This window comes from Chiloscyllium plagiosum, unplaced genomic scaffold (assembly GCF_037043375.1).
Source record: "Chiloscyllium plagiosum isolate Xiang-an unplaced genomic scaffold, Cpla_swu_hap1 HiC_scaffold_40, whole genome shotgun sequence".
Taxonomy (NCBI): domain Eukaryota; kingdom Metazoa; phylum Chordata; class Chondrichthyes; order Orectolobiformes; family Hemiscylliidae; genus Chiloscyllium; species Chiloscyllium plagiosum.
The window spans coordinates 32,668,622-32,692,551 of NW_028270178.1; the positions used below are offsets into that span (position 1 = coordinate 32,668,622).

The 23,930-nt window shown below is 42.8% G+C and overlaps 1 protein-coding gene across 1 annotated transcript; it reads right to left on the bottom strand.

Annotated features, from left to right (window-relative positions):
• Positions 1 to 810: 810 nt before the first annotated feature.
• LOC148138447 (uncharacterized) lies at positions 811 to 23,930 on the bottom strand. Its single transcript, XM_087981719.1, has 6 exons — positions 23,881 to 23,930; positions 23,477 to 23,612; positions 20,800 to 20,928; positions 6,903 to 7,067; positions 1,816 to 1,929; positions 811 to 936 (listed from the first exon to the last, which is right to left on the bottom strand). Exons 1-6 carry the CDS (start codon positions 23,928 to 23,930, stop codon positions 811 to 813), a joined length of 720 nt encoding a protein of 239 aa, XP_087837845.1.

Sequence of the window (23,930 nt, forward strand, 5' to 3'; positions counted from 1 at the left end):
CTTCAAGGCTATCACTGACATTTGCCTCCATATATGCTTCTTCTTTCTGTTTAATTTCATTGATTAGCCATGGTTGGTTTATTCCTCCCTTAGAATCTTTCCTCATATTGGGATATATTTTTGCTAAGAGTCATAAATTACCTCCTCAATTATGATCTTACACAGAATGGACTTATTGTGTCTTTGCTACCTCTTCCACGGAGTTATTCACTTTCCTGTTCTTTTCCCTCAATCAACTAAATGTTTGGCTTTTATGTATGTGATCAATAGTCCTTTTGGCATTTCCTGCTTTCATCACCCTTTTCAAGCAGCATTTTCCAAATTATAATGACTTGGTGCATAAATTTGTTTCTGGGCTGTTTTCCCTGGAGTATTGGAGGCTGAGGGGTGACCCCTTACAGGTTTATAAAACCATGAGGGACATGGATAGAGTAAATAGCCAAAGTTTTTTCCCTGGAGTGGGGGAGTCCATAACTAAAGGGCATAGGCTGAGAGTGAGAGGGGAAAGATATAAAAGGGGCAATTTTTTCACCCAGAGGGTGGTGCGTGTATGGAATGAGCTGCCAGAGGAAGTGGTGGAGGCTGGTACAATTGCAACATTTAAGAGGCATTTGGATGGGTATATGAATAGGAAGGATTTAAGAGGGTTATGGGCCAAGTGCTGGCAAATGGGAGTAGATTAGGTTAGGATATCTGGTCAGCATGGATGAGTTGGAGCGAAGGGTCTGTTTCTGTGCTGTGCATCTCTATGACTCTATGCTTATTTCGTAATTTGATTTTAATTTGTTGTAAATTAGGCATACCGGCGCCTCATAGAATCAGCATCTTGACATGCTTATTTATAACTTCAACTTTCAACATAAACTCCGGGCTACTTACAATAAATCTGGTCGGTCTCCTCTTCAGCTCAACGGTGAAGGACCCTGAAATAATATACTGGAAAAGAAATCAGTCAGATGACAAATGTTACAACGGGGTTCAAGTTACTTCAAAGCTACCCAGAAACCTGTTGGAGCTAACATGCAATAATGATTGCAAATTCTTCCTGTGCTCCTCCTATATTTTGCATTAAAGCATCAATGGATGCATTACAAATCACACACAGCGAAATCTCAACCCCACAATTTAGCAAAACCCAAATAAGAAGGTAGAAGCCTCACTCGTCTCCTCGGGTTTTCCTGGGCAATTTATCTGAATCAGTGCAAACCCTTGAGGAATTTCAGGGTTAAGTTATGCTCAGCACAACAGGAGCTCCAAACACACACTTTTCCATGAGATGTACAGGAGTTGGCATGGCTGGAGTTCAGACTGGGTGGTCAGCCTATCTTGACTCATCATCCATCTCTCCAGTGGCTACCCAGCAATACCCAAATTTCTGGCATGCAATCTCACCTCACAAGGGTGTGCAGTAGATAGGAACAGGAGTTGGCCATTCAAGCCTTCACACTTGGTTTACCATTCAACAAAATTCTGGCTGATTCTCTCTTAATTCTACCCAACTACTTTCAACCCGAAATGTCATGCTGCCCATGTCTTGAAAACACATTAAGTGCTACTGGGTTAGCATTATTCATTAAGCTGCCATCCGTTGCTTTTGTGGGCAAGAATAACAAAGTTTTGACACCTGTTATGAAAAGGAGCATCTTTCTAATTTTTAATTTGTAAACTGTCCCCAATTTTATCAGGAGTCCTCTCTCCCTCTTACAAAATTTTGATTAGCCCTCACTGTGAGGGCAGCAATTTGTTGTGGTGCATAACAAGCCTTTGTTACCTTCATCACATAAGACTGCCACAATATAACCAAGTGAAACTGACCCAAATTCCAGTCCAAAAAGCCACGCCAGCCCTTCCCGCAACGGAATAGACCATAGAAACAGATAGAGGGATGCCAAAGATAAGCTGGATAATGCCAACCAATATCTGTGTGACCTAAAGTGAAGAGAAAACAGATAAATAATTTTATTTCACCACCCCCCTCCCCCCCCCTACCCCACAACTGCCGAGATAAAAATAAAAAGAGTAACAAAGGCCATAAGCTATTTGGAAAGAACTTTAATAGATGGTTGTAAGTTGGAATTGATACAAGCTTGCTCTGCTGGTGCTTGTAGAGTCATAGAGATGTACAGCACGGAAACAGACCTTCGGTCCAACTCGTCCATGCTGACCGGGTATCCTAAACTAATCTACTTCCATTTGCCAGCACTTGGCCCATGTCCCTCCAAACCCTTCCTATTCATATACCCATCCAGATGTCTTTTAAATGTTGTTATTATACCAGCCTCCACAACTTCCTCTGGCAGCTCATTCCATATACGCATCACCCTCTGTGTGAAAAAGTTGCCCCTTAGGTCCCTTTTATATCCTTCCCCTCTCACCCTAAACCTATGCCGTCTAGTTCGGGACTCTCCCTTGTCTATTCATCCAATCCAGGCCTTTCATAATTTTATAAACCTTTATAAGGTCACCCCTCAGCCTCCAACATTCCAGGGAAAACAGCCCTAGCCTGTTTGGCCTCTCCCTGTAGCTCAAATCCTCCAATCCTGCCAACATCCTTGTAAATCTTTTCTGAACCCTTTCAAGTTTCACAACATCCTTCCAATAGGAGGGAGTCCAGAATTGCACACAATATTCCAGCAGTGGCCTAACCAATGATGTACAGCCACAGCATGACCTCCCTGAGATCTGACCAATAAAGAAAAGCATACCAAATGCCTTCTTCACTATCCTATCTACCTGCAATTCTACTTTCAAGGAACTGTGAACCTGCACTCCGAGGTTTCTTTATACTTATACTCCCCATGACCTTAGCATTAAGTGTATAAGTCCTGCTCTGATTTGCTTTTTTCAAAAATGCAGCACTTCGCATTTATCTAAATTTAACTGCTCTGGGGCAGAAATTAGTGCTTGCTAACAGTACCATATGAGCTCTTGATGAATTGCTTCTCCTTTATATGCTAGCCTTGATTTTTATTTCCATGTAAAATGGATGAAAAAGAATAATGTTACATGTGTTTCCAAAAAAGCTGGTCAAAGCAAAGAGAGATTAGATAGGCTGCGGATGTTTTCTTTTCTCATTATATGTGCAAAATTATGATGGGCGTAGAGAGGGAGGGCAGGAGTAAACTCCTCCCTTTAGTAGAGAAATCAGTAACTAGCTCTCACAGATTTAATGGAAGGAACAAGAAAGTTAGAGGAGATTTAAGGAAATGTTTTTCCACCGAGATGGTGGTGGGTATCTAGAACTCACTGCCTGAAAGAGTGGGTAGAGGTCTTTGAAACACCTAAGAAGTATTTAGATGATCACTTGAAACACACAAAATACAAGGGCCAAGTTATGGAAAATGTTTGCTAGAAAAGATAGGTGCCTGATGACTGGTGCAGATATAATGCTGAAGGACCTCTTTTCATGTTGTAAAATTCTACCAATATTATTAATGGAGTGCTCCTCCTACTATTAGAACATTTGGAAGTATTAAAAAGCTGAATCTTGAATGATGAGGAGTGGATGAATCCAAAGTTCTGGGCTTTTGTGGTGTAGTAGTAGTGTCCTTAGCTCTAGGCTAGAAGGCCTGGGCTCTGGTCCCACCTGCTCCAGCGGTGTGTCATAACATGTCTGAACAAGTTGGTTTAAAATATGTGAATCGAAAATTTCAAATCACTTCCTCAATGTTTGCCTGTCCCATGTGTTTTTATTATTCACATGCCTAGCAAGAATGAATCAGTTCCACAAGGCCAAAAAAAACAGGAAACAGAATTTAAAGTTCCACAAAACTTTTGATGAAACACAGAATAGTTACAGCACAGAAGGAGAACATTAGACATTTCTGTGTACGCCAGCTGTTTGCAAGAGCAATTCATCGAGTCCCAATTGTCTGTCTTTTCCCTGTGGCTCCACAGATTTTGTTCTCGTGTGATTCTCGAATTCCATTTTGAAAGAAACATCTGTGTCTGCCTCCAGGCAGGGCTTCCAGATCCTAACCACTGGCTGCACAAAACATATTTGTTCAAACTGCTTTTTTTCTTCTCAATGACCTTCAATTGGTGAACTCTAGTTTTCAATCCTTCTGCCAACAGGAACAGTTTCTCCCTCTCTATTCCATGGGGATCATCTTTCTCAGCAAACTAGATGGCGACAATGTGTTTTAATTTCTGCGGTAATTCATGGAGGTTTGTCTCCCTGGCTTACCTCCTCCTTAGTGCAGACTATCACTGCTCAATCTTTTTAACCACTTGCCCCTCTCACTAAGATCCCTTGTGGTTGAGAATTAATTACTTACTATACTCTGCCCACACCCCTTCTAATTTTGAATACCTCTATCAAATCTCCTCTCAACCTTCTCACCCCCAAAGAGAACAGTAGTAGCTTCTCCAAGCTGTCTTCATAGATAGATCCCAGATGGTCCAAATTCTTGCAATCATTTTTTTGTGAACCTTTTCTGCATCTTCCCTAAAGCCTTTACAGCCTCCTCAAATTATGTTTCCTGGAATTGGTGTCAATGCCTGAAACTGAACCAGTGTTTGTCATAACTTTCTTGCTTTTTGACTCTATGCCTCTATTGTTAAAGCCCAAGAACAGAATTAACTGTTCTCTCAGCTTTTTGTACCACCTTCAATGGTTTATGCACTCAGGCTCCTGTACTCCTGCAGCCCCTTTAGAACTGTACCCTTTGAAGAGGTTATTAACAATTACAAAAGGAGCAAATTAATGAGGCCTTAGTGCAATGTGGAAAATATGGGGAGGCAGAGAATTTAAGAAAGCAATTAGGAGAGCAAAGACGGGTCATGAAAAAGTACTATTCTGTAAGATTAGGGAAAATCCAAAGATATTGTGTAAGTATATCTTGGCGAAGAGGATAACCAAGAAGAGAGTAGAGCCTGTTCGGAACTGAGAGGGAAATCTGCATGTGGAGCTGGATGGCATTGGCTGTGTGTTAAACAACATATTAGTCTGCACTTTGGAAAAAGAGGATGTCAGTACAGAATTCAGTAAAATGGACTGTCAGCAAATCCTTTGTCAGATGGAGATCATAATGAACAAGTTTGATTGAATTTTTCAAGGAGGTAACTGGGTGTGCAGATGAATAGTGCAGTTGATGAAGTAGTTTATGTGGTTTTCAGTAAAGCTTTTGTCAAGGACCCATATGGGAGACTGATAAAACAGGTAAAAGCAGATGGGATCCAGAATAACTTGGTAAGTTGGATGGTGGAAGGTTGTTTGTGTGACTGGAGGCCAAGATCCATTGTCATACCACAGGGGTCAGGCCCTTATTGTTTGTAATATGTAAACAATATAGAAGAATATGTGGGGTGAATGATAAGTATGTTTGCTGTTGATATACAGATTGGCTAGGTGGTTGACAGTGAGGAAGAACTTCTTAGGTTACTGGAAGACACAGGCGGATTGGTCAAATGGAGTTTAACCCTGATGGGTGTGAGGTGCTGCAATTTGAAAGAAGTAACAAGACAAGGGAGTTCTCAATTAATAACAGGACACCTGGAAGCTGAAAGGAATCTTGGGGTATTTATCCACAGATCCCTGAAGATAGTAGGGTAGGTTAATACAGTAGTTAAAAAGGCATATGGGAAACTTGCCTTTATCAGTTGTGACATATTATAAGAGCAAGGAGGTTATGATGGATTTGCATAAACTTTTGTTCAGCTGCAACTGGAGTACTGTGTGCACTTCTGGTCACCACGCTTTAGGAAGGATGTGATTGCACTAGTGGAGATGCCAAGGAGACTCATCAGAATATTATCTGTGATGGAGCAGTTTACCTATGAAGAAAGGCAGGATAAGCTTGGACTATTTTCTCTAGAATAGAGAAGGCTAAGAGGGGACCTCATTGAGGTTTATAATATTATAGGGGAGGATGGACAGGATGGTTAGAAAATAGCTGTTTCTCTTATTTGAAGGGTCAATAACAAAAAGGCAAAATTTTAAGGTGAAAAGCTTAAGAGATTTAGGATGGAATTTGAGGTGGTATATTTTCATTCAGAGGCTGGTGGGAAACTGGAATGTAGGAAGTCTTACAAACCTTTAAAAAGTACTTTGATGAGCACTTGACATATCATAACTTTCAAAGCTATGGGCCAATTGCTGCGAAGTGGGACTAGTGTAGATTTAGAGTAGTTTTGTTGATGCAGACTTGAAGGGCCAAAGAGCCTCTTCTGTACGATTCTAAGATTTGATGTTGCCTCCCCTTGTTCTTGCTACCATAACTAATTATTTCACCATGTTGAATTTCATCTGCCACAAGTTCGCACACCCTATCAAACTGTCCTTTTTCACCAGGAGACTATCACTTTGCTTCTCGCACTTTGCTGTACTTTTGAATCACCTAATGCTTGAAATAAGACAAACTTTTAGTAATCCTAGCTGAACAAATTAAATTTAAATGAATGGGTGGCATGGTGGCTCGGTGGTGAGCACTGCTGCCTCACACACCAGGAACCTGGCTCGATTTTAGCCTTGGGTGACTGTAGTTTGCACATTCTGCGTGGGTTTCCTCCATTTGCTCCGGTCTCCTCCCGCAGGTCAAAAGTATACAAGTTAGCTGGATTGGCTGTGCTAAGTTGCCCATAATGTCCTGGGATGTGCAGGGTAGGGAGATTAGCCATGGGAAACACGGGGTTACAGGGACGGGTCTGGTTGGGATGCTCTTTGAAGGGGTGTGGATTCAATGGACCAAATGGCCTGCTTCCACACTATAAGGATTTTATAATTCTATGAATGTAAACTGGATATTTTAATTAAGTTCAAGATCGATCAAACCAATGTCCAGGAACAAATAGTTCTTTAACAACCCCTCATAAAGTTCATACTTTGAGCACAAAAAAGGGCAAATGCATGGCAGGGATTGCTACAGTTTCACATTTATGAAGGAGAAAAATGAGATGTTTACTCCTAAAGCTTTAAGTTCTCTCCTGAGAATCCATATCTCAGATGAGGCTGCAGACATTGTGGAGTTAACCTGTACCGCCACTGGGATTTTTGTAGCTTCATTCAGCATATGATGAGTTTTCTCTTCAACCTTTCTCCCTTCAGCTGGAGTGGGGATGGACAGATTCTGTTGAAAAAAACACATCAATCATCCTTCTATTAGGTTTGGCACTAATCTTGAAGAAAGGATTTGGGACATGAGCATTTTCGAATAGAAGCAATAGAACAGGAGAGGACCTTCTACTCAACTCCATTTTCTACTAATTGTTCTACCGCTTTTGGCGAGGCCAATATTCTTGAACTCTCTCAAAATACCATACATTCCTTCCAATGGTAGACGGAGGGGGAGAACCCATGGGTTCCAACAGCCTTTCCAGCTGTTCCGAGGGGCAGACTATATGTTCCTCCTGCCTCATTTGCAAGTTTGTAGCTTTTACGTGGTCCACATGTTTGCTCAGGACCGTCTCACCGATCTGAACTTTGTACATCATGGGACCTGACCTCGCAGGACCATACCTCTTACCTACACAGAGTCATTTCCATGATTTCAGCATCACGCTCCATCACCTGAAGTAAATTGTCTCTCTCTTTCAGAGGAGTCTTGTGTTCGGCACTGGCAGTCCTAATGCCGTTTCACCCGCACCCCCCTTTTGACCTTAATATATTTGTAGAATCTCTTTGGAGTCTCCTTAACCTTATCTGCCAAAACCATCTCATGTCCCCTTTTTGCCTTCCTGATTTCCCTCTTAAGTGTACTCCTACATCCCCTTTACTGCTCAAGGGATTTTCTTGGTGCCATGTTTCTGTAATTGTGATGATATCATGTTCCCATCCATGCTGAGTTCATTTTCCTACCCCGTCAGGCCACTTGCATTGAATTAAATGCACTTTAATTCATCAGCCTTCCCTCGTTCACTACAGTGCTTTTGCTTGCCTTGTTTATTTAACTTGCTGTCTTTAACATGTGCACCAGCCTCAGCCTTCTCTCATGGTTCACTACCATTTAGGGTGCCATCCCTCCGCCAGACTCATTTAACTCCTCCCAAATAGGTCTAGTTATTCTTTTTGCCAGGATATTGCTATACTCCAGTTCAGGTGCAACCTGTCCCTCTTGTACAGGTCATCTCTGCCCCAGAAGAGATCCCAATGATCCAAAAATCTGAATCCCTGCCCCCTGCGTCAGCTGCTTAGTTATGCATTCATTTGTCCTTTCCTCCTATTCCTATTCCGACTTGCACATGGCACCAGGAGTACTCCTTATGGTCCTGCTTTTCAACATCCTGCCTAGCTCCCTATATTCAGAACTTCATCCTTTTTCTACCTGTGTCGTTGGTACCAATGTATGCAATGACGTCCAGCTGCTCGTACTCCCCTTTGAGAATTTGCTACAACTGCTCCGAGAGGGGTAGCACAGTGGCACAGTGGTTAGCACTGCTGCCTCACAGCGCCAGAGACCCGGGTTCAATTCCCGCCTCAGGCAACTGTGTGGAGTTTGCACATTCTCCCCGTGTCTGCGTGGGTTTCCTCTGGGTGCTCCGGTTTCCTCCCACAGTCCAAAAATCTGCAGGTCAGGTGAATTGGCTACGCTAAATTGCCCGTAGTGTTAGGTGTAGGGGAATGGGTCTGGGTGGGTTGCTCTTCGGAGGGTCGGTGTGGACTTGTTGGGCCAAAGGGCCTGTTTCCACACTGTAAGTAATCTAATCTAATTTAATGTCCTTGATCCTGGCATAGTCATAGTACTTTGCAATATTCAGATCCAAACTTCATTTGGTCACTTCATCCATTCAGCTATCTTCTCAAATAAGATAAAGTACCTTCCAACTCCCTCCTAAGTAGCTTTAGGCACTAAGCATAATGGTTTAGCTGAATTAATTCTTAGTTCAGTTAAATCCTTGCTTGGAATCAGAGGCATTCTGAGTTAGTACCTCCTCTTTCTATCTTTACTTTCAGCTTATCTTCAGGCAATTTATTGCCTGAGCTCTCTATCTCTTTGGAGTTCAAGTTGTTTTAATTAATCTCTTCTGTTTGTCTTTTTCCTCCCTTTCTAATTCAATTGTTCTGAACTCTATGTCCCTTTTCATTACTCTCTGCTTTTCTCCCCTCCCCCAACCCTTCCCTCAATTCTTTTTCTTCTAACTTGAGCCTTTTCATTTCTCACTGCAACTTAGCTCATTCTAGTTGTGACATTGCAAGGATAAAAGCAAAATACTGAGGATGTTGGAAATCTGAAATAAAAACAGAAAATGCTGCTTGGTGGTACAATCAGTGAGATGAAAGAAACGGAAATGTTACAAGAGGAATATTCTGGTTTATTTCCTCTGTTGTAACGAGATCTCAGGCACATGGAATGAAACTGAGATGATTATCAGATACGTTCTTCAAAATTCCCTGATGCAGTACCTTCAGGAAGTATTACTACAAAAGTGATAGGAGACAACATTGTTCTTTTTGTTTTACAAGAAATGGAATCAGATAAAGTTTAAAATTTAATATTGAAATAAATGACAACGAGCTGAAAATGTGTTGCTGGAAAAGCGCAGCAGGTCAGGCAGCATCCAGGGAACAGGAGAATCGACGTTTCGGGCATAAGCCCTTCTTCAGGAATGAGGAAAGTGTGTCCAGCAGGCTAAGATAAAAGGTAGGGAGGAGGGACTTGGGGGAGGGGCATCGGAAATGTGATAGGTGGAAAGAGGTCAAGGTGAGGGTGATAGGTCAGACTGGGGTGAGGGCGGAGAGGTAAGGAAGAAGATTGCAGGTTAGGAAGGCAGTGCTGAGTTTGAGGGATTTGACTGAGACAAGGTGGGGGGAGGGGAAATGAGGAAACTGGTGAAATCCGAGTTCATCCCTTGTGGTTGGAGGGTTCCTAGGCGGAAGATGAGGCGCATTTCCTCCAACCGTCGTGTTGTTGTGGTCTGGCGATGGAAGAGTCCAAAGACCTGCATATCCTTGGTGGAGTGGGAGGGGGAGTTGAAGTGTTGAGCCACAGGGTGGTTGGGTTGGTTGGTACAACCCAGATGGCCTCCTTCTTCAAGGACCGCAATTACCCCCTCGACATGGTCGACGATGCCCTCCACCGCATCTCCTCCACTTCCTGCTCCTCCGCCCTTGAGCCCCGCCCCTCCAACCGCCACCAGGACAGAACCCCACTGGTCCTCACCTACCACCCCACCAATCTCCATGTACAGCGCATCATCTGCCATCATTTCCGCCACCTCCAAACAGACCCCACCACCAAGGATATATTTCCCTCCCCTCCCCTATCAGTGTTCCGTAAAGACCACTCCCTCCGTGACTCCCTAGTCAGATCCACACCCCCCACCAACCCAACTTCCACTCCCGGCACCTTCCCCTGCAACCGCAGGAGGTGCAAGACTTGCGCCCACACCTCCCCCCTCACCTCCCTCCAAGGCCCCAAAGGAAACTTCCATATCCGACACAAATTCACCTGCACCTCCACACATATCATCTATTGCATCCTCTGCACCCGATGTGGCCTCCTCTATATTGGGGAGACAGGCCGCCTACTTGCAGAGCGTTTCAGAGAACACCTCTGGGACACCTGGACCACCCTGTGGCTCAACACTTCAACTCCCCCTCCCACTCCACCAAGGATATGCAGGTCTTTGGACTCCTCCATCGCCAGACCACAACAACACGACGGTTGGAGGAAGAACGCCTCATCTTCCGCCTAGGAACCCTCCAACCACAAGGGATGAACTCGGATTTCACCAGTTTCCTCATTTCCCCTCCCCCTACCTTGTCTCAGTCAAATCCCTCGAACTCAGCACCGCCTTCCTAACCTGCAATCTTCTTCCTTACCTCTCCGCCCCCACCCCAGTCTGACCTATCACTCTCACCTTGACCTCTTTCCACCTATCGCATTTCCAACACCCCTCCCCCAAGTCCCTCCTCCCTACCTTTTATCTTAGCCTGCTGGACACACTTTCCTCATTCCTGAAGAAGGGCTTATGCCCGAAACGTCGATTCTCCTGTTCCCTGGATGCTGCCTGACCTGCTGCGCTGTTCCAGCAACACATTTTCAGCTCTGATCTCCAGCATCTGCAGACCTCACTTTCTCCCATAAATGACAACTAGTTTTGAGAATAAAAGTTTACATCATTTACATATCACCAAACTTTGAAGATCATGAATATAGTCTACGGTCAAGAATACCCTAATGATTGGGATAAAAGAATTTGTTTGTTTCTGATTGCCATTAGGCATGTTCCTAATTAGTCCACAGGATTTAGACCTTTTGAACACACATATGGACACGAGACGAGTGAACCACTTAAATTGATTAAAGAAAAATTGATTAACCAAAGCTCAGAAGTTATACTTCCAGCCTATTTTTCAAGCTTCATGGAGAAACTGACAAATGCATGTGAATTGGCTGAAGTGTTTGTGAAGCAACCTTTAACTAATGAAAAACTAGCGCAAATAAAAAAGGCTAAAATGCTGGACACAAGGTGTTGGTGCTGTTACATATCTCCTCAGAGCTATTAAAGCAAGGTTCACTGGATCTTATCAAATCAAAAAGAAATCTACGATGCAGATTTTTAGTGAATACTCCAGACAGTAAAATCTATCAGTGGGTGTGTCATGTTCACGTTACAGAGGTATTATGACAGGGATGATACTCGTGAAAAAATGTACTTATGGTAGTGAAAGGAATAGGAAGTGAAAGAAAAATATCAAAACAATTAAAGAATGAATCACAACTCATCCATGCCGACCAGATATCCCAACCTAATCTAGTCCCATTTGTCAGCACTTGACCCATATCCCTCTTAATCCTTCCTATTCATATACCCATCCAGATACCTTCTAAATTTTGCAATTGTACCAGCCTCCACCACATCCTCTGGTAGCTTATTCCATACACGCACCACCCTCTGTGTGAAAAAGTTGCCCCTTAGGTCCCTTTTATATCTTTCCTCTCTCACCCTAAACCTATGCCCTCTACTTCTGGACTCCCCCACCCCAGGGAAAAGACTTTGTCTATTTATCCTATCCATGCCCCTAATGATTTTATAAACCTCTATAAGGTCACCCCTCAGCCTCCGATGCTCCAGGGAAAACAGCCCCAGCCTGTTCAGCCTCTCCCTATACCTCAAACCCTCCAACCCTGGCAACATCCCTGTAAATCTTTACTGAACTCTTTCAGGTTTCACAACATCCATCCGATAGGAAGGAGACCAGAATTGTAAGCAATATTCCAACAGTGGCCTAAGCAATGTCCTGTACAGCCGCAACATGACCTCCCAACTCCTGTACTCAATACTCTGACCAATAAAGGAAAGCATACCAAACGCTGCCTTCACTATCCTATCTACCTGTGACTCCACTTTCAAGGAGCTACGAACCTGCACTCCAAGGTCTCTTTGTTCAGCAACCTCACCATTAAGTGTATAAGTCCTGCTAAGATTTGCTCTGCCAAAATGCAGCACCTTGCATTTCTAAACTATTAAAAGATGTTATTACACACCTCTGGAACAGGTGGGACTTGACCCAGGCCTTCTGGCTCAAAGGTAGGCACACTACCAATGTATTATAGCAGCCCTTGCCTAATTCTTATAGTTTTTTAAAATTAATCTATTTTTTCTAACCTAACTTGTTCAGAGATGGTATTACACACCTCTGGAGCAGGTGGAACTTGAACCCGGGTGTCTCAGTTCAGGAGTAGCCGCCTCATTGTTGTAAAATCAGATGAATAAAATGCTCCGCTGTTTAGCTGTTCTTGATAGGTCAGTACCTTCATCCAAGGAATGAGTCCAGTAAGTCTCTCTTTTGAGCTGCCTCCAATGCCAGTGCACCCTTTATTAAATACCAGGACCAAAACTGTACACAATACAGTATCACCCACCCCTGTAAAACTGTAACCAGACTTGACTATTTTTAAATTTCAAACCCCAACAACAAAAGCCAAATTTCATTTGCCTTCTTAATGACTTGCTGCACTTGCATGCTAATATTTTGTGTTTCCTGCACACTAGATCCCCTCAGATTACATATTTTTGGACTCTCTTTCCATTTAAATAATAGTTTGCTTTTTGATTCAGTGATGTAAACTGTGTGTTTTTCTTTTTAAGATCATTTGTGGGGAGTTTGGGTTTCTGGTTTTTGAGTTGGAAACCAGTGGGTTTTCAGTGTGTCTGCAGTTGAATCATTTTTGGAGTCATTCTGATTTTGTTTAATATAGTTTTGAAGCCTGGCCTTGGGATGAATGGCACTACTAATGGAGTGATCAGCAGGATAAATAATAGGGTGTCAACATTTGTCAGAGACTTCTGGGACTTGACATTTCTAAACTTATGTTTAAGGGAAATAGCTTAGAAAGGGTGACTTTTAGTTTCACTTTTGGACTGAGTGTTGAGCAGTCCTTGGAATAGGATAGTTGTATAGATCAGTACTCCTGAGAAAGAAAGGATATATAGTGAATGAGGTTATCTTAGAATGAAGAGTTAGGATAAAACCCTGGTGGGCATACTTCAAGCTGAGTGTGTTTAAGCAGGTGTATGATAGCTCCAGGAAGAAGTTACAGGTAATTCTGGGATAATGTGCATTTTGGCAGCGCAATTTGGCAATAATGTGGCTGAAGAATTAGGGAACGGTATTTTGGAGAATGCTTACCTCCAACGGCAATAGCACTATTCCAGCGGGGATCGGTGCGCGTGCTTCATTCTGCACATGCGCCGATGTTCATGCCAAAGTCTCTGCACCATTCTGCACATGCCTGATGTCAGTCTTTGTGCCATTCAGCGCATGTGCCGATGTCAGCTGCCCACAGAGCAGCTTTCTGCAAGAGGTACTATACAGAGAGCAGCTTACCTACATTTTAAGATGCACTGAATTAAATTTACTTTTGTTAAACCTTAATTCAGGCCGTACTATATTTTGCATTAGACTTTTGCATGATTTTTGACGAACACGAGTGGTTTTGTTTGCTGTTCTGCCCCAACCCCACTTTTCCCATAGGCCGAATTATTTCAATAAACGATTTGCTATTAAGTGAGGTTTCACTGGAACACAACTACAGCATTATAGAACTATCTGTACCTGCCGTTTGAGTCTAAATGTTCAAGTCACAAGTCACGGTGGCACAGTGGTTAGCACTGCTGCCTCGCAGCGCCAGAGACCCGGGTTCAATTCCCGACTCAGGCGACTGACTGTGTGGAGTTTGCACGTTCTCCCCGTGTCTGCGTGGGTTTCCTCTGGGTGCTCCGGTTTCCTCCCACAGTCCAAAGATGTGCAGGGTCAGGTGAATTGGCCATACTAAATTGCCCGTAGTGTTAGGTAATGGGTAAATGTAGGGGTATGGGTGGGTTTCGCTTTGGCGGGTCGGTGTGGACTTGTTGGGCCGAAGGGCCTGTTTCCACACTGTAATCTAATCTAATCTAATCTAATTTAAACCTGAGCTGTTAGATACAGGGACTCAGATGCGGGTATTGTACAAGTGATGTTTTGGGTACTGTATCAACAAGAACGTGTTATGGGTACTACACAAAAGCTAATTTTGTTACTTTTCAATTTAGAATCATCATAGAACTGCTACGGCATGGAAACATGCGATTCAGCCCAACAAAAGTTCACACCAACCCTCCGAAGAGTATTCCACCCAGATCCATTCCTCTACCCCATTACTCCATATTTCCCATGACTAATGCACCTGCCCTACACATTCCCAAATGCTATGGGCAATTTAGCCTGGCCAATCCACCCTAACTTCCACATCTTTGGATTGTGAGAGGAAATCAGAGTACTGGCAGAAACCCTTGCACACTCATGAAGAACTTGCAGACTCCAAACTGGCAGTCACCAGAGTCTGGAATCAAACCCAGGTCTCTGGTGCTGTGAGGCAACCATGCTAACCACTGAGCTAAATGATCTGGAAAAATGTTGGTTTTAATAATTTTACATTTTCTGTGTATTTAAAAATCTTTGAATTTGTATTGTATTATCTGTATTATTGTTTGGTTCATTCAATCTTATCTTATTTCTTTAGTTAATAAACTTATTTTCTTGTTAAAACAAAATCTGCTGCATTGCATGTTTATGATTCAGTGAGATACCACTTCACTAAAACCTAAACAGATCAAAATATGATCTGTCATGCCAAGCTCCTGTCTGGGATCTAAATTGTCCAGGAATATCAGTAGCTGGGGTCATAACAATTCTTCATAAAAAAAGTGCATGACCTCACACTTTCTTACATTGAAGTTCATTAGCCAAGTTTTAGCCACTCGCACAACCTATTTGTATTCCACTGGAGATATCTTATTGTCTCCAAACATCATGCCTTCTGACCTATTTTTATGTAGTCAGCAAATTTGGAAACATTACACTCTACCTCCTCCGCATTAATATAGATAATAAATAATTGAGGCCTTAAGAACATCTTCGTGGTACTCCACTAGTGGGCGGCACGGTGGCACAGTGGTTAGCACTGCTGCCTCACTGCACCAGAGACCCTGGTTCAATTCCCGCCTCAGGCAACTGTCTGTGTAGAGTTTGCACATTCACCCTGTGTCTGCGTGGGTTTCCTCTGGGTGCTCTGGTTTCCTCCCACAGTCCTAAAATGTGCAGGTTAGGTGGATCAGCCATGCTAAATTGCCAGTAGTGTTAGGTGAAGCAGTAAATGTAGGGGAATGGGTCTGGGTGGATTGCTCTTCAGAGGGTCGGTGTGGACTTGTTGGGCTGAAGGGCCTGTTTCCACACTGTAGGGAATCTAATCTAGTTACCTCTTTCAAACCTGAAAAAGACACCTCAGTCCTAACTCTGTCTTCTGAGTGTTAACCAAACCATGCTAATATATTTTCCCCAGTACCCTGAGCTCCTGTATTGTGCAATAACCTTTTATGTGGCATCTTATCAAATGACTTGCAGAAATGTAAATAAACTAATCTACTATTTACCAAATATGCTTGTCGCATTCTCAAAGAACTCCAGGAAATTTGTTAAATGTGCTTTCCCTTTCACAAAACTATAATGATTCTGTTTAATTATGTTAAGCTTTTCTAAACATTCTGCAATTTCTTCCTTAAAAATGGACTCGAGCATTTTTCCAATGACAGGTATGTGTTGGGGTAAAATGCTGATGAGGCTACTTCAAGCTAAATACATTTAAGCAGACATACCATAGCTTCTTTCTAGAGCTATCTGCAGCACCAGTTCAAAGTTGAAGTCACATAGACTAATTGGGATATAGTTTCCTGTTTTCTGTCTTGATCACATTAAAGGTTTCTCAATCCACTGGCAACCTCCAAGAATTGAGCGAGTTCTGGAATATTTAAACCAATGCCTCCACTATCTCTGAAGCCATTTCTTTCAAATTATATCTTTGTATTATATTATATTTATACAATATCTTCCTTCTCATTAGCACCTTGTTTATTAATATTAGAATGTTAATAATGTCTTCTACCATGAATACCAATGCAAAATGTTGGTTTCAATAGTTTGCCTTTCCCTGTTCCCCAATTGCATCCCCAAAGGTCCCACACATACTTCTCTCTCTATTTACATAAATAAGTTCTTGCTGTTTGTTTTTATATTTGACACTTTGTTTTCATAAATTTTCTCCTTAATTAGCTGATTTGTAAATAAATTCCCAATCTTCTGGTCTATCTCTAGTTTTTGCTGCTCTATATCCTTTGCATGTTTTTAGTTAGATACACTCTTTGACTGCTTTTGTCAACAACAGGTGGTTCATCCTTCCATAGAATCCTTCTTTTTGACCAGAATACTTCTGCTGTACGTTGTTATGAGATATCTGCTTAAATCTATGTTTGCTACTGCTCATCCATTGACTTTTGCCTTATATTTTCTAAGCCTGCTTTAGACAATTCTTTCCAAACACCTCTTACCTGCTCTAATTCAAGTTGAGGACACTGGTTTGGTACCCAATCTACTCTTCCAAAGACTGAATTTGAAACTCTATCATGCTGTGATTGCTAACCCCGGCAATGTCGATGAGATCTCTTCTTAATCTTACTAGATCTAAAATTGCCTGTTCCCATGTAGGTTCTGCACTGCTCTACATTACCCTTCTCATCTGATTTGGCTGGTCAGTCAATGTGCCCATTAGAATCAGCCACAACAATTGTAATTTGCCTCCATTATTTCTCAAAGTACGCATTGTTTTAGTGAGATAACTCTTTAGAAATATATAGACATCTCCCACCCATAACATCTCTCACTTACTATTCCTTATTTCCACTCAAACTGATTCCTTATCATGATCTACTTATCACTGCACTGATGCTGTCCTTTATTAACAAAGCTACCCCAATTTTTTTTCTTTTTGCCTAATCTTCCAGAATATCGAATACCCATGAAAAGAGTTCTCAGTCTTGAAAAAAAAGAGAACACTGGAAAAACTCAGGTTTGGCAGCATTTGTAGAGGGAGAAACAGAGTTAATATTTTGAGTTTAGCATGACTCACCTTCAGAGCTTTCCACTTTTCATTTTGCTTTTATCCCAGTCACAGTCACCTTGTTTCCATTGTAGCTAACAAGTCACAGTCACAGTTTTATTTCTGCTGTCAACGCATCCATCTTGTTAAAAATTCATCAGGGAAAGAACCTTGGGCTTAATTTTTTTTAAAACTGATATATCCTCTGGTTCTAATTCTACTCATTCTTCTGCATATATTTTCTAATTGATCCTGTCACACTTTGAATACCATTTGCCTGTTCGCTACCAGACACCTCTTTTTTTTTAAACTTCCCTTGAATTGAACCCTGCATCTCACTAAAGTAAAACAAATAATAAGAATGCTGGATGTCTGAAGCACACAAAAATAGAAATTACTGGAGAAATTCAGCAGGTCTGGCAGTATCTATGGAGAGAAAACAGTTAATATTTTGACTTCAGTGACTATTCAACACTGCTTTCCATGTAGAAGCCTGAGAATTTGGAATTTTGTCTTTTCTTCACTGTCAATAGTTAAAATCTTGGAACTCTCTCTTGAACAGCACTGTGATGTACTGACACCACCACCACCACCACCACCACATCCCCCCTACCCCAAAAGGAACTACAACACAAGACAACTCATCTTCTCAGTGGCAAGAAATGGTAAGATAAAGGAACTTGGATGATGAGAGCGGTGGAGCTTCTCGTCAAAAGGAAAAAGGTAGCTTACATAAGGTGGAGGAAGCTAGGGTCATGCTCAGCTCTAGAAGATTACATCCTCTAGAGCTGAAACGCGGAGCGTTTCAGAGAACACCTCTGGGACACCCGGACCAACCAACCCAACCACCCTGTAGCTCAACACTTCAACTCCCCCTCCCACTCCACCAAGGATATGCAGGTCTTTGGACTCCTCCATCGTCAGACCACAACAAAACGACGGTTGGAGGAAGAACGCCTCATCTTCCGCCTAGGAACCCTCCAACCACAAGGGATGAACTCGGATTTCACCAGTTTCCTCATTTCCCCTCCCCCAGCCTGTCTCAGTCAAATCCATCAAATTCAGCACCGCCTTCCTAACCTGCAATCTTCTTCCCGACCTCTCCGCCCCCACCCCAGTCTGACCTATCAACCTCACCTTGACCTCTTTCCACCTATCACATTTCCGACGCCCCTCCCCCAAGTCCCTCCTCCCTACCTTTTATCTTAGCCTGCTGGACCAACTTTCCTCATTCCTGAAGAAGGGCTTATGCCCGAAACGTCGATTCTCCTGTTCCCTGGATGCTGCCTGACCTGCTGCGCTTTTCCAGCAACACATTTCCAGCTCTAGAGGATTACAGACAGGCAAGGAAGGAGCTCAAAAATGGTCTGCAAAGAGCCAGGAGGGGGCACGAGAAAGGCTTGGCAGAACGGATTAGGGAGAACACAAAGGCATTTTACACTTATGTGAGGAATAAGAGAATGGACAAAGAAAGAGTAGGGCCGATCAGGGAAAGCATAGGGAACTTGTGTGTGGAGTCTGAGGAGGTCGGGGAAGCCCTAAATGAGTTTTTTGCTTCTGTCTTTACGAAAGAAACGAACTTTGTAGTGAATGAAACCTTTGAAGAGCAGGTGTGCATGCTGGAATGGATAGAGATAGAGGAAGCTGATATGCTGAAAATTTTGTCAAGCATTAAGATTGACAAGTTGTCAGGCCCGGACCAGATTTGTCCTCGGCTGCTTTGGGAAACAAGAAATGTAATTGCTTCGCCACTTGCGAAGATCTTTGCATCCTCGCTCTCCACTGGAGTCGTACCTGAGGACTGGAGAGAGGCAAATGTAATTCCTCTCTTCAGGAATGGAAATAGGGAAATCCCCGGCAATTACAGACCAGTAAGTCTCACGTCTGTCGTCTGCAAGGTGTTAGAAAGGATTCTGAGGGATAGGATTTATGACCATCTGGAAGAGCATGGCTTGATTAAATGCAGTCAACACGGCTTTGTGAGGGGAAGGTCATGCCTCACAAATCTTATTGAGTTCTTTGAGGATATGACTAGGAAAGTTGATGAAGGTCGAGCTGCGGATGTGGTGTATATGGACTTCAGCAAGGCATTTGATAAGGTTCCCCATGGTAGGCTCATTCAGAAGGTCAGGAGGAATGGGATACAGGGGAACTTAGCTGTCCGGATACAGAATTGGCTGGCCAACAGAAGACAGCGAGTGGTAGTGGAAGGAAAATATTCTGCCTGGAAGTCAGTGGTGAGTGTGTTCCACAGGGCTCTGTCCTTGGGCCTCTACTGTTTGTAATTTTTATTAATGACTTGGATAAGGGGATTGAAGGATGGGTCAGCAAGTTTGCAGATGACACAAAGGTTGGAGGTGTCATTGACAGCCTAGAGGGCTGTTGTAGGCTACAGTGGGACATTGACAGGATGCTGAGATGGGCTGAGAGGTGGCAGATGGATAAATGCGAGGTGATGCATTTTGGAAGGTCGAATTTGAAAGCTGAGTACAGGATTAAGGATAGGATTCTTGGCAGTGTGGAGGAACAGAGGGATCTTGGTGTGCAGGTACATAGTTCCCTTAAAATGGCCACCCAAGTTGACAGGGTTGTTAAGAAAGCATATGGTGTTTTGCCTTTCATTAACAAGGGGATTGAGTTTAAGAGTCGTGAATCTTGTTGCAGCTCTATAAAATTTTGGTTAGACCGCACTTGGAATACTGCATCCAGTTCTGGTCGCCCTATTATAGGAAAGATGTGGATGCTTTGGAGAGGGTTCAGAGGAGGTTTACCAGGATGCTGCCTGGACTGGAGGGCTTATCTTATGAAGAGAGGTTGACTGAGCTCGGACTTTTTTCATTGGAGAAAAGGAGGGGGAGAGGGGACCTAATTGAGGTATACAAGATAATGAGAGGCATAGATAGAGTCAATAGCCAGAGACTATTTCCCAGGGCAGAAATTACTAACACGAGGGGTCATAATTTTAAGCTGGTTGGAGGAAAGTATAGAGGGGATGTCAGAGGCGGGTTCTTTACACAGAAAGTTGTAAGAGCATGGAATGCATTGCCAGCAGCAGTTGTGGAAGCAAGGTCATTGGGGACATTTGAGAGACTACTGGACATGCATATGGTCACAGAAATTTGAGGGTGCATACATGAGGATCAGTGGTCGGCACAACATCGTGGGCTGAAGGGCCTGTTCTGTGCTGTACTGTTCTATGTTCTAAATTAGGATTGGCAACACAAACCAGGATTTGTCAGTGACACACTTATTAAAAGGAATGAATAAAATAAAGCATTAAACTCAAAAAATGCAAAAATACCAGACATTGCTGGTAAATGGAGAGAATAGCATACAAGCTGGGTTAAGTTAAATCATCACTAAAAGCGTGAGAAAGGAATAAACAGGTATATTTACAAATTATGTCACTAACAGTTTACATGTATAAATGGTAGAGAAATCTTACTGTTAGCTGCTTTGGATTTTGCTGTGGTATACTTGGTGCAATCCTGGTGAAATGAGGAGTTGGTATTGCCACTGGTTCTGGTGCTGCTGTTTCCATCTCCAATTGCACCTGGCGTTCCTGAACAACTGGCTAGAAGACAGAAGAGATTCCATTTTTAAAATGCTGTAAAATCCTGTGTTTTCAGGGGTTGTGTTCCTAGAAATCTCTGAAATGGTAATTTTCACAAACAGTGAATGTGACGGATGAGATGCATGAGCAGTGTGCACTTTCTATCCTGGAGAGCTTTCTTTTAATTTTTTCTTATAAATTGCAGAGGGAAAAATTGTGGACTGAGTTTTGAGCAAAAGGTGGACATGCAAGCAAGGGAACTGAACACAGTAAAGATGATAGAATCCAGAAACTTACTGCCCAGTTTTCTAATTTACAATAAGTCATGCCTCCTGAACTGACAACTAGCTCTATTTTAAAATTCTCCATATTTGAGTTCAAAGCTCACCGTGGCCTCACCTCAGTTTATTATCCCTGTAACCTCCTCTATTCCCAACCCTTACTCAATAACCTCTTTCAGCTCCTAGATTCCTCCCTATCCTCCAGATCCTTCAATTTTCCCTGTCTATACAACCATCTACTGTTATTACAGACCTCTTTGTCTCTCTGATTAACATCAAACCTTCCAACCAAGTAACCACCTTCATTCCTAACAATCCTCCCCCATTCTCTAACCTCCTCCAGCACATACAACTCCCCTTATCCTTGTAATCTCCTACAACTCTCCGTGATCTCTCTGCTCCTCCAATTCAGGCCTCTTTAGCATTGCCCAATTATAATGGCTTCCCCATTGGTGGCCATGCCTTCAGCACCTGGACCCCTCAGTCTGGAATTCTCTCTATAAAACTCTCCAACTCACTCTCTTCCTTAAAACTTCGCCCTTCGACTGACCTTTTGGTCACTCATCCTAAGAACTCATTATGTAGCTCATTGTTCAATTTTGTTTTAGATACCGGATATTATGAACTGCCTTGAGACATTTCACTTTATTCAAGATGTTGAGCAAAATCTTGCTGGGGTCAGAAATGTGACCAAACCACAAGGTAAGTCCAGCGAGACCTACCTTGACATAGAACAACACATTGCATCTTTTAACTAAGTTCCAGGCATTGAGACATCATTCTCGGTCGGCAGCAGTGAGTTATAGGGAATTATTCCTTGCTAACTACCTTATTAACTGCAGATCTCACCTCATTAATATGCAGCTTTCTGTCATAGCACCCGCTGTAAACGAACTAAAAGTCAAGAATTCTCAACATGAAGATTAGAGCAGATACCTGTTAACTTCGGCTTGCTGTTTACTCCATAGAGCATCCAAGTTGGACAAATTTCAGGGCATGCTCTGTGGGCACCAGCCATACAAGTAAAAAAGTAACAAGCAGCAATAACGTGGTAAAACATCCCAGGTGAAACAAGGAATCACCATGTCACATAAAAAAAAAGTTTGATCAAACAGAGCTTTCATAAAGGAGACACAGAGTGAGAGGAAGAGGTTTGAAACAGGAAACTCTATGCCTAGGATCAAGAGAGTTGAATATATAAGTGAGGTAAAAACAATGACTGCAGATGCTGGAAATCAGATTCTGGATTAGTGGTGCTGGAAGAGCACAGCAGCTCAGGCAGCATTCAAGGAGCAGTAAAATCGACGTTTCGGGCAAAAGCCCTTCATCAGGAATAGAGGCAGTGAGCTTGAAGCGTAGAGAGATAAGCTAGCAACTCCCAGGTCATTTCCTCTGCCCTGAAGCTCTTCAACCATGTCGTGAAACAAACTCACTACCACAGCCACATTTGCTTACTCTATGCTACTTTCTCCCCACCCCCACCCTCCTCTAGCTTATCTCTCCACCCTTCAGGCTCACTGCCTGTATTCCTGATGAAGGGCTTTTGCCCGAAACGTCGATTTCGCTGCACCTTGGATGCTGCCTGAACTGCTGTGCTCTTCCAGCACCACTGATCCAGAATCTGGTTTCCAGCATCTGCAGGCATTGTTTTTACCTCGTTGATTTTAACCCTACTGCGAATCCTCTTGCAAGGATACCTGCCTTGAAGAAGTTTTCCTCCTCTCTCTACAAGAATCTCAGGGAGTCCCTCTCTCACTGCAACTCCCAGGTCATTTCCTCTGCCCTGAAGCTCTTCAACCATGTCGTGAAACAAACTCGCTACCACAGCCACATTTGCTTACTCTATGCTACTTTCTCCCCACCCCCACCCTCCTCTAGCTTATCTCTCCTTGAATATATAAGTGCCAATGATGGGAACAGGATTATCATAGAATTGAAGGACAGTGCAGATTTTGAAGTATTACAGGGCTGGAGTTACAGAGAGAGGGATGGGTATGATGATGAAAGAATTTTAAGAAAAGAATGAGCTTTTTAAAATGCTGGACCAGAAGCCAATGGAGGATAGCAAACATGGGTAAGTAGGATTTGATGGGAGTTAAGGATATTACATCATCATCGCTAACATACAGAGAATGAGCAAGGCAGGGGGCTGACATGGGGCGGAGGGATGTATGAGTTGGAAGAAGGATTAGTGAGAAGATGTCTAATGCTGTGCGATCATGCAGCAAGGTTCAACAATCCATCTGCAGGTTAAAGGACATAATTTCTGTCTTATTTCATATACTTACATTGAATGTTAGATGCTGTGGCTTGGGTGAAGGTGGCACTGCAGGGTCAGCATTAAGGCTTTGCATTGTCCCAGCACTCTCTGTGGTTTGTGGTGGAGTGTCATGGGTCCAGTTGCCTGCAGTTGGATCCTCCACACTGTAAAATTATTTTAAAAGAAAAGGCCACAAGTTTAAAAATAAACTTTCCTATGCTGCATCTAAATGAAGTTAATCTTCACAGAATTGTGCTTTAACAGAAAATAAGTTTGCTCAAGATAACCTCACTTGAAAGTACAAGCTCAACAAGACTTTTATACATCATCTTGCAGAACATGCAACATCTTGCTTATTAATATTGGTAACACATCACACACTGAATGGCATTGGTATACTTGAAATGTTTGACTTGCCCAATTACCACTTACTCAGAGCTTGAATCTTCTTGATCACTGATGTCCTCCTTTTGGTCCATCAT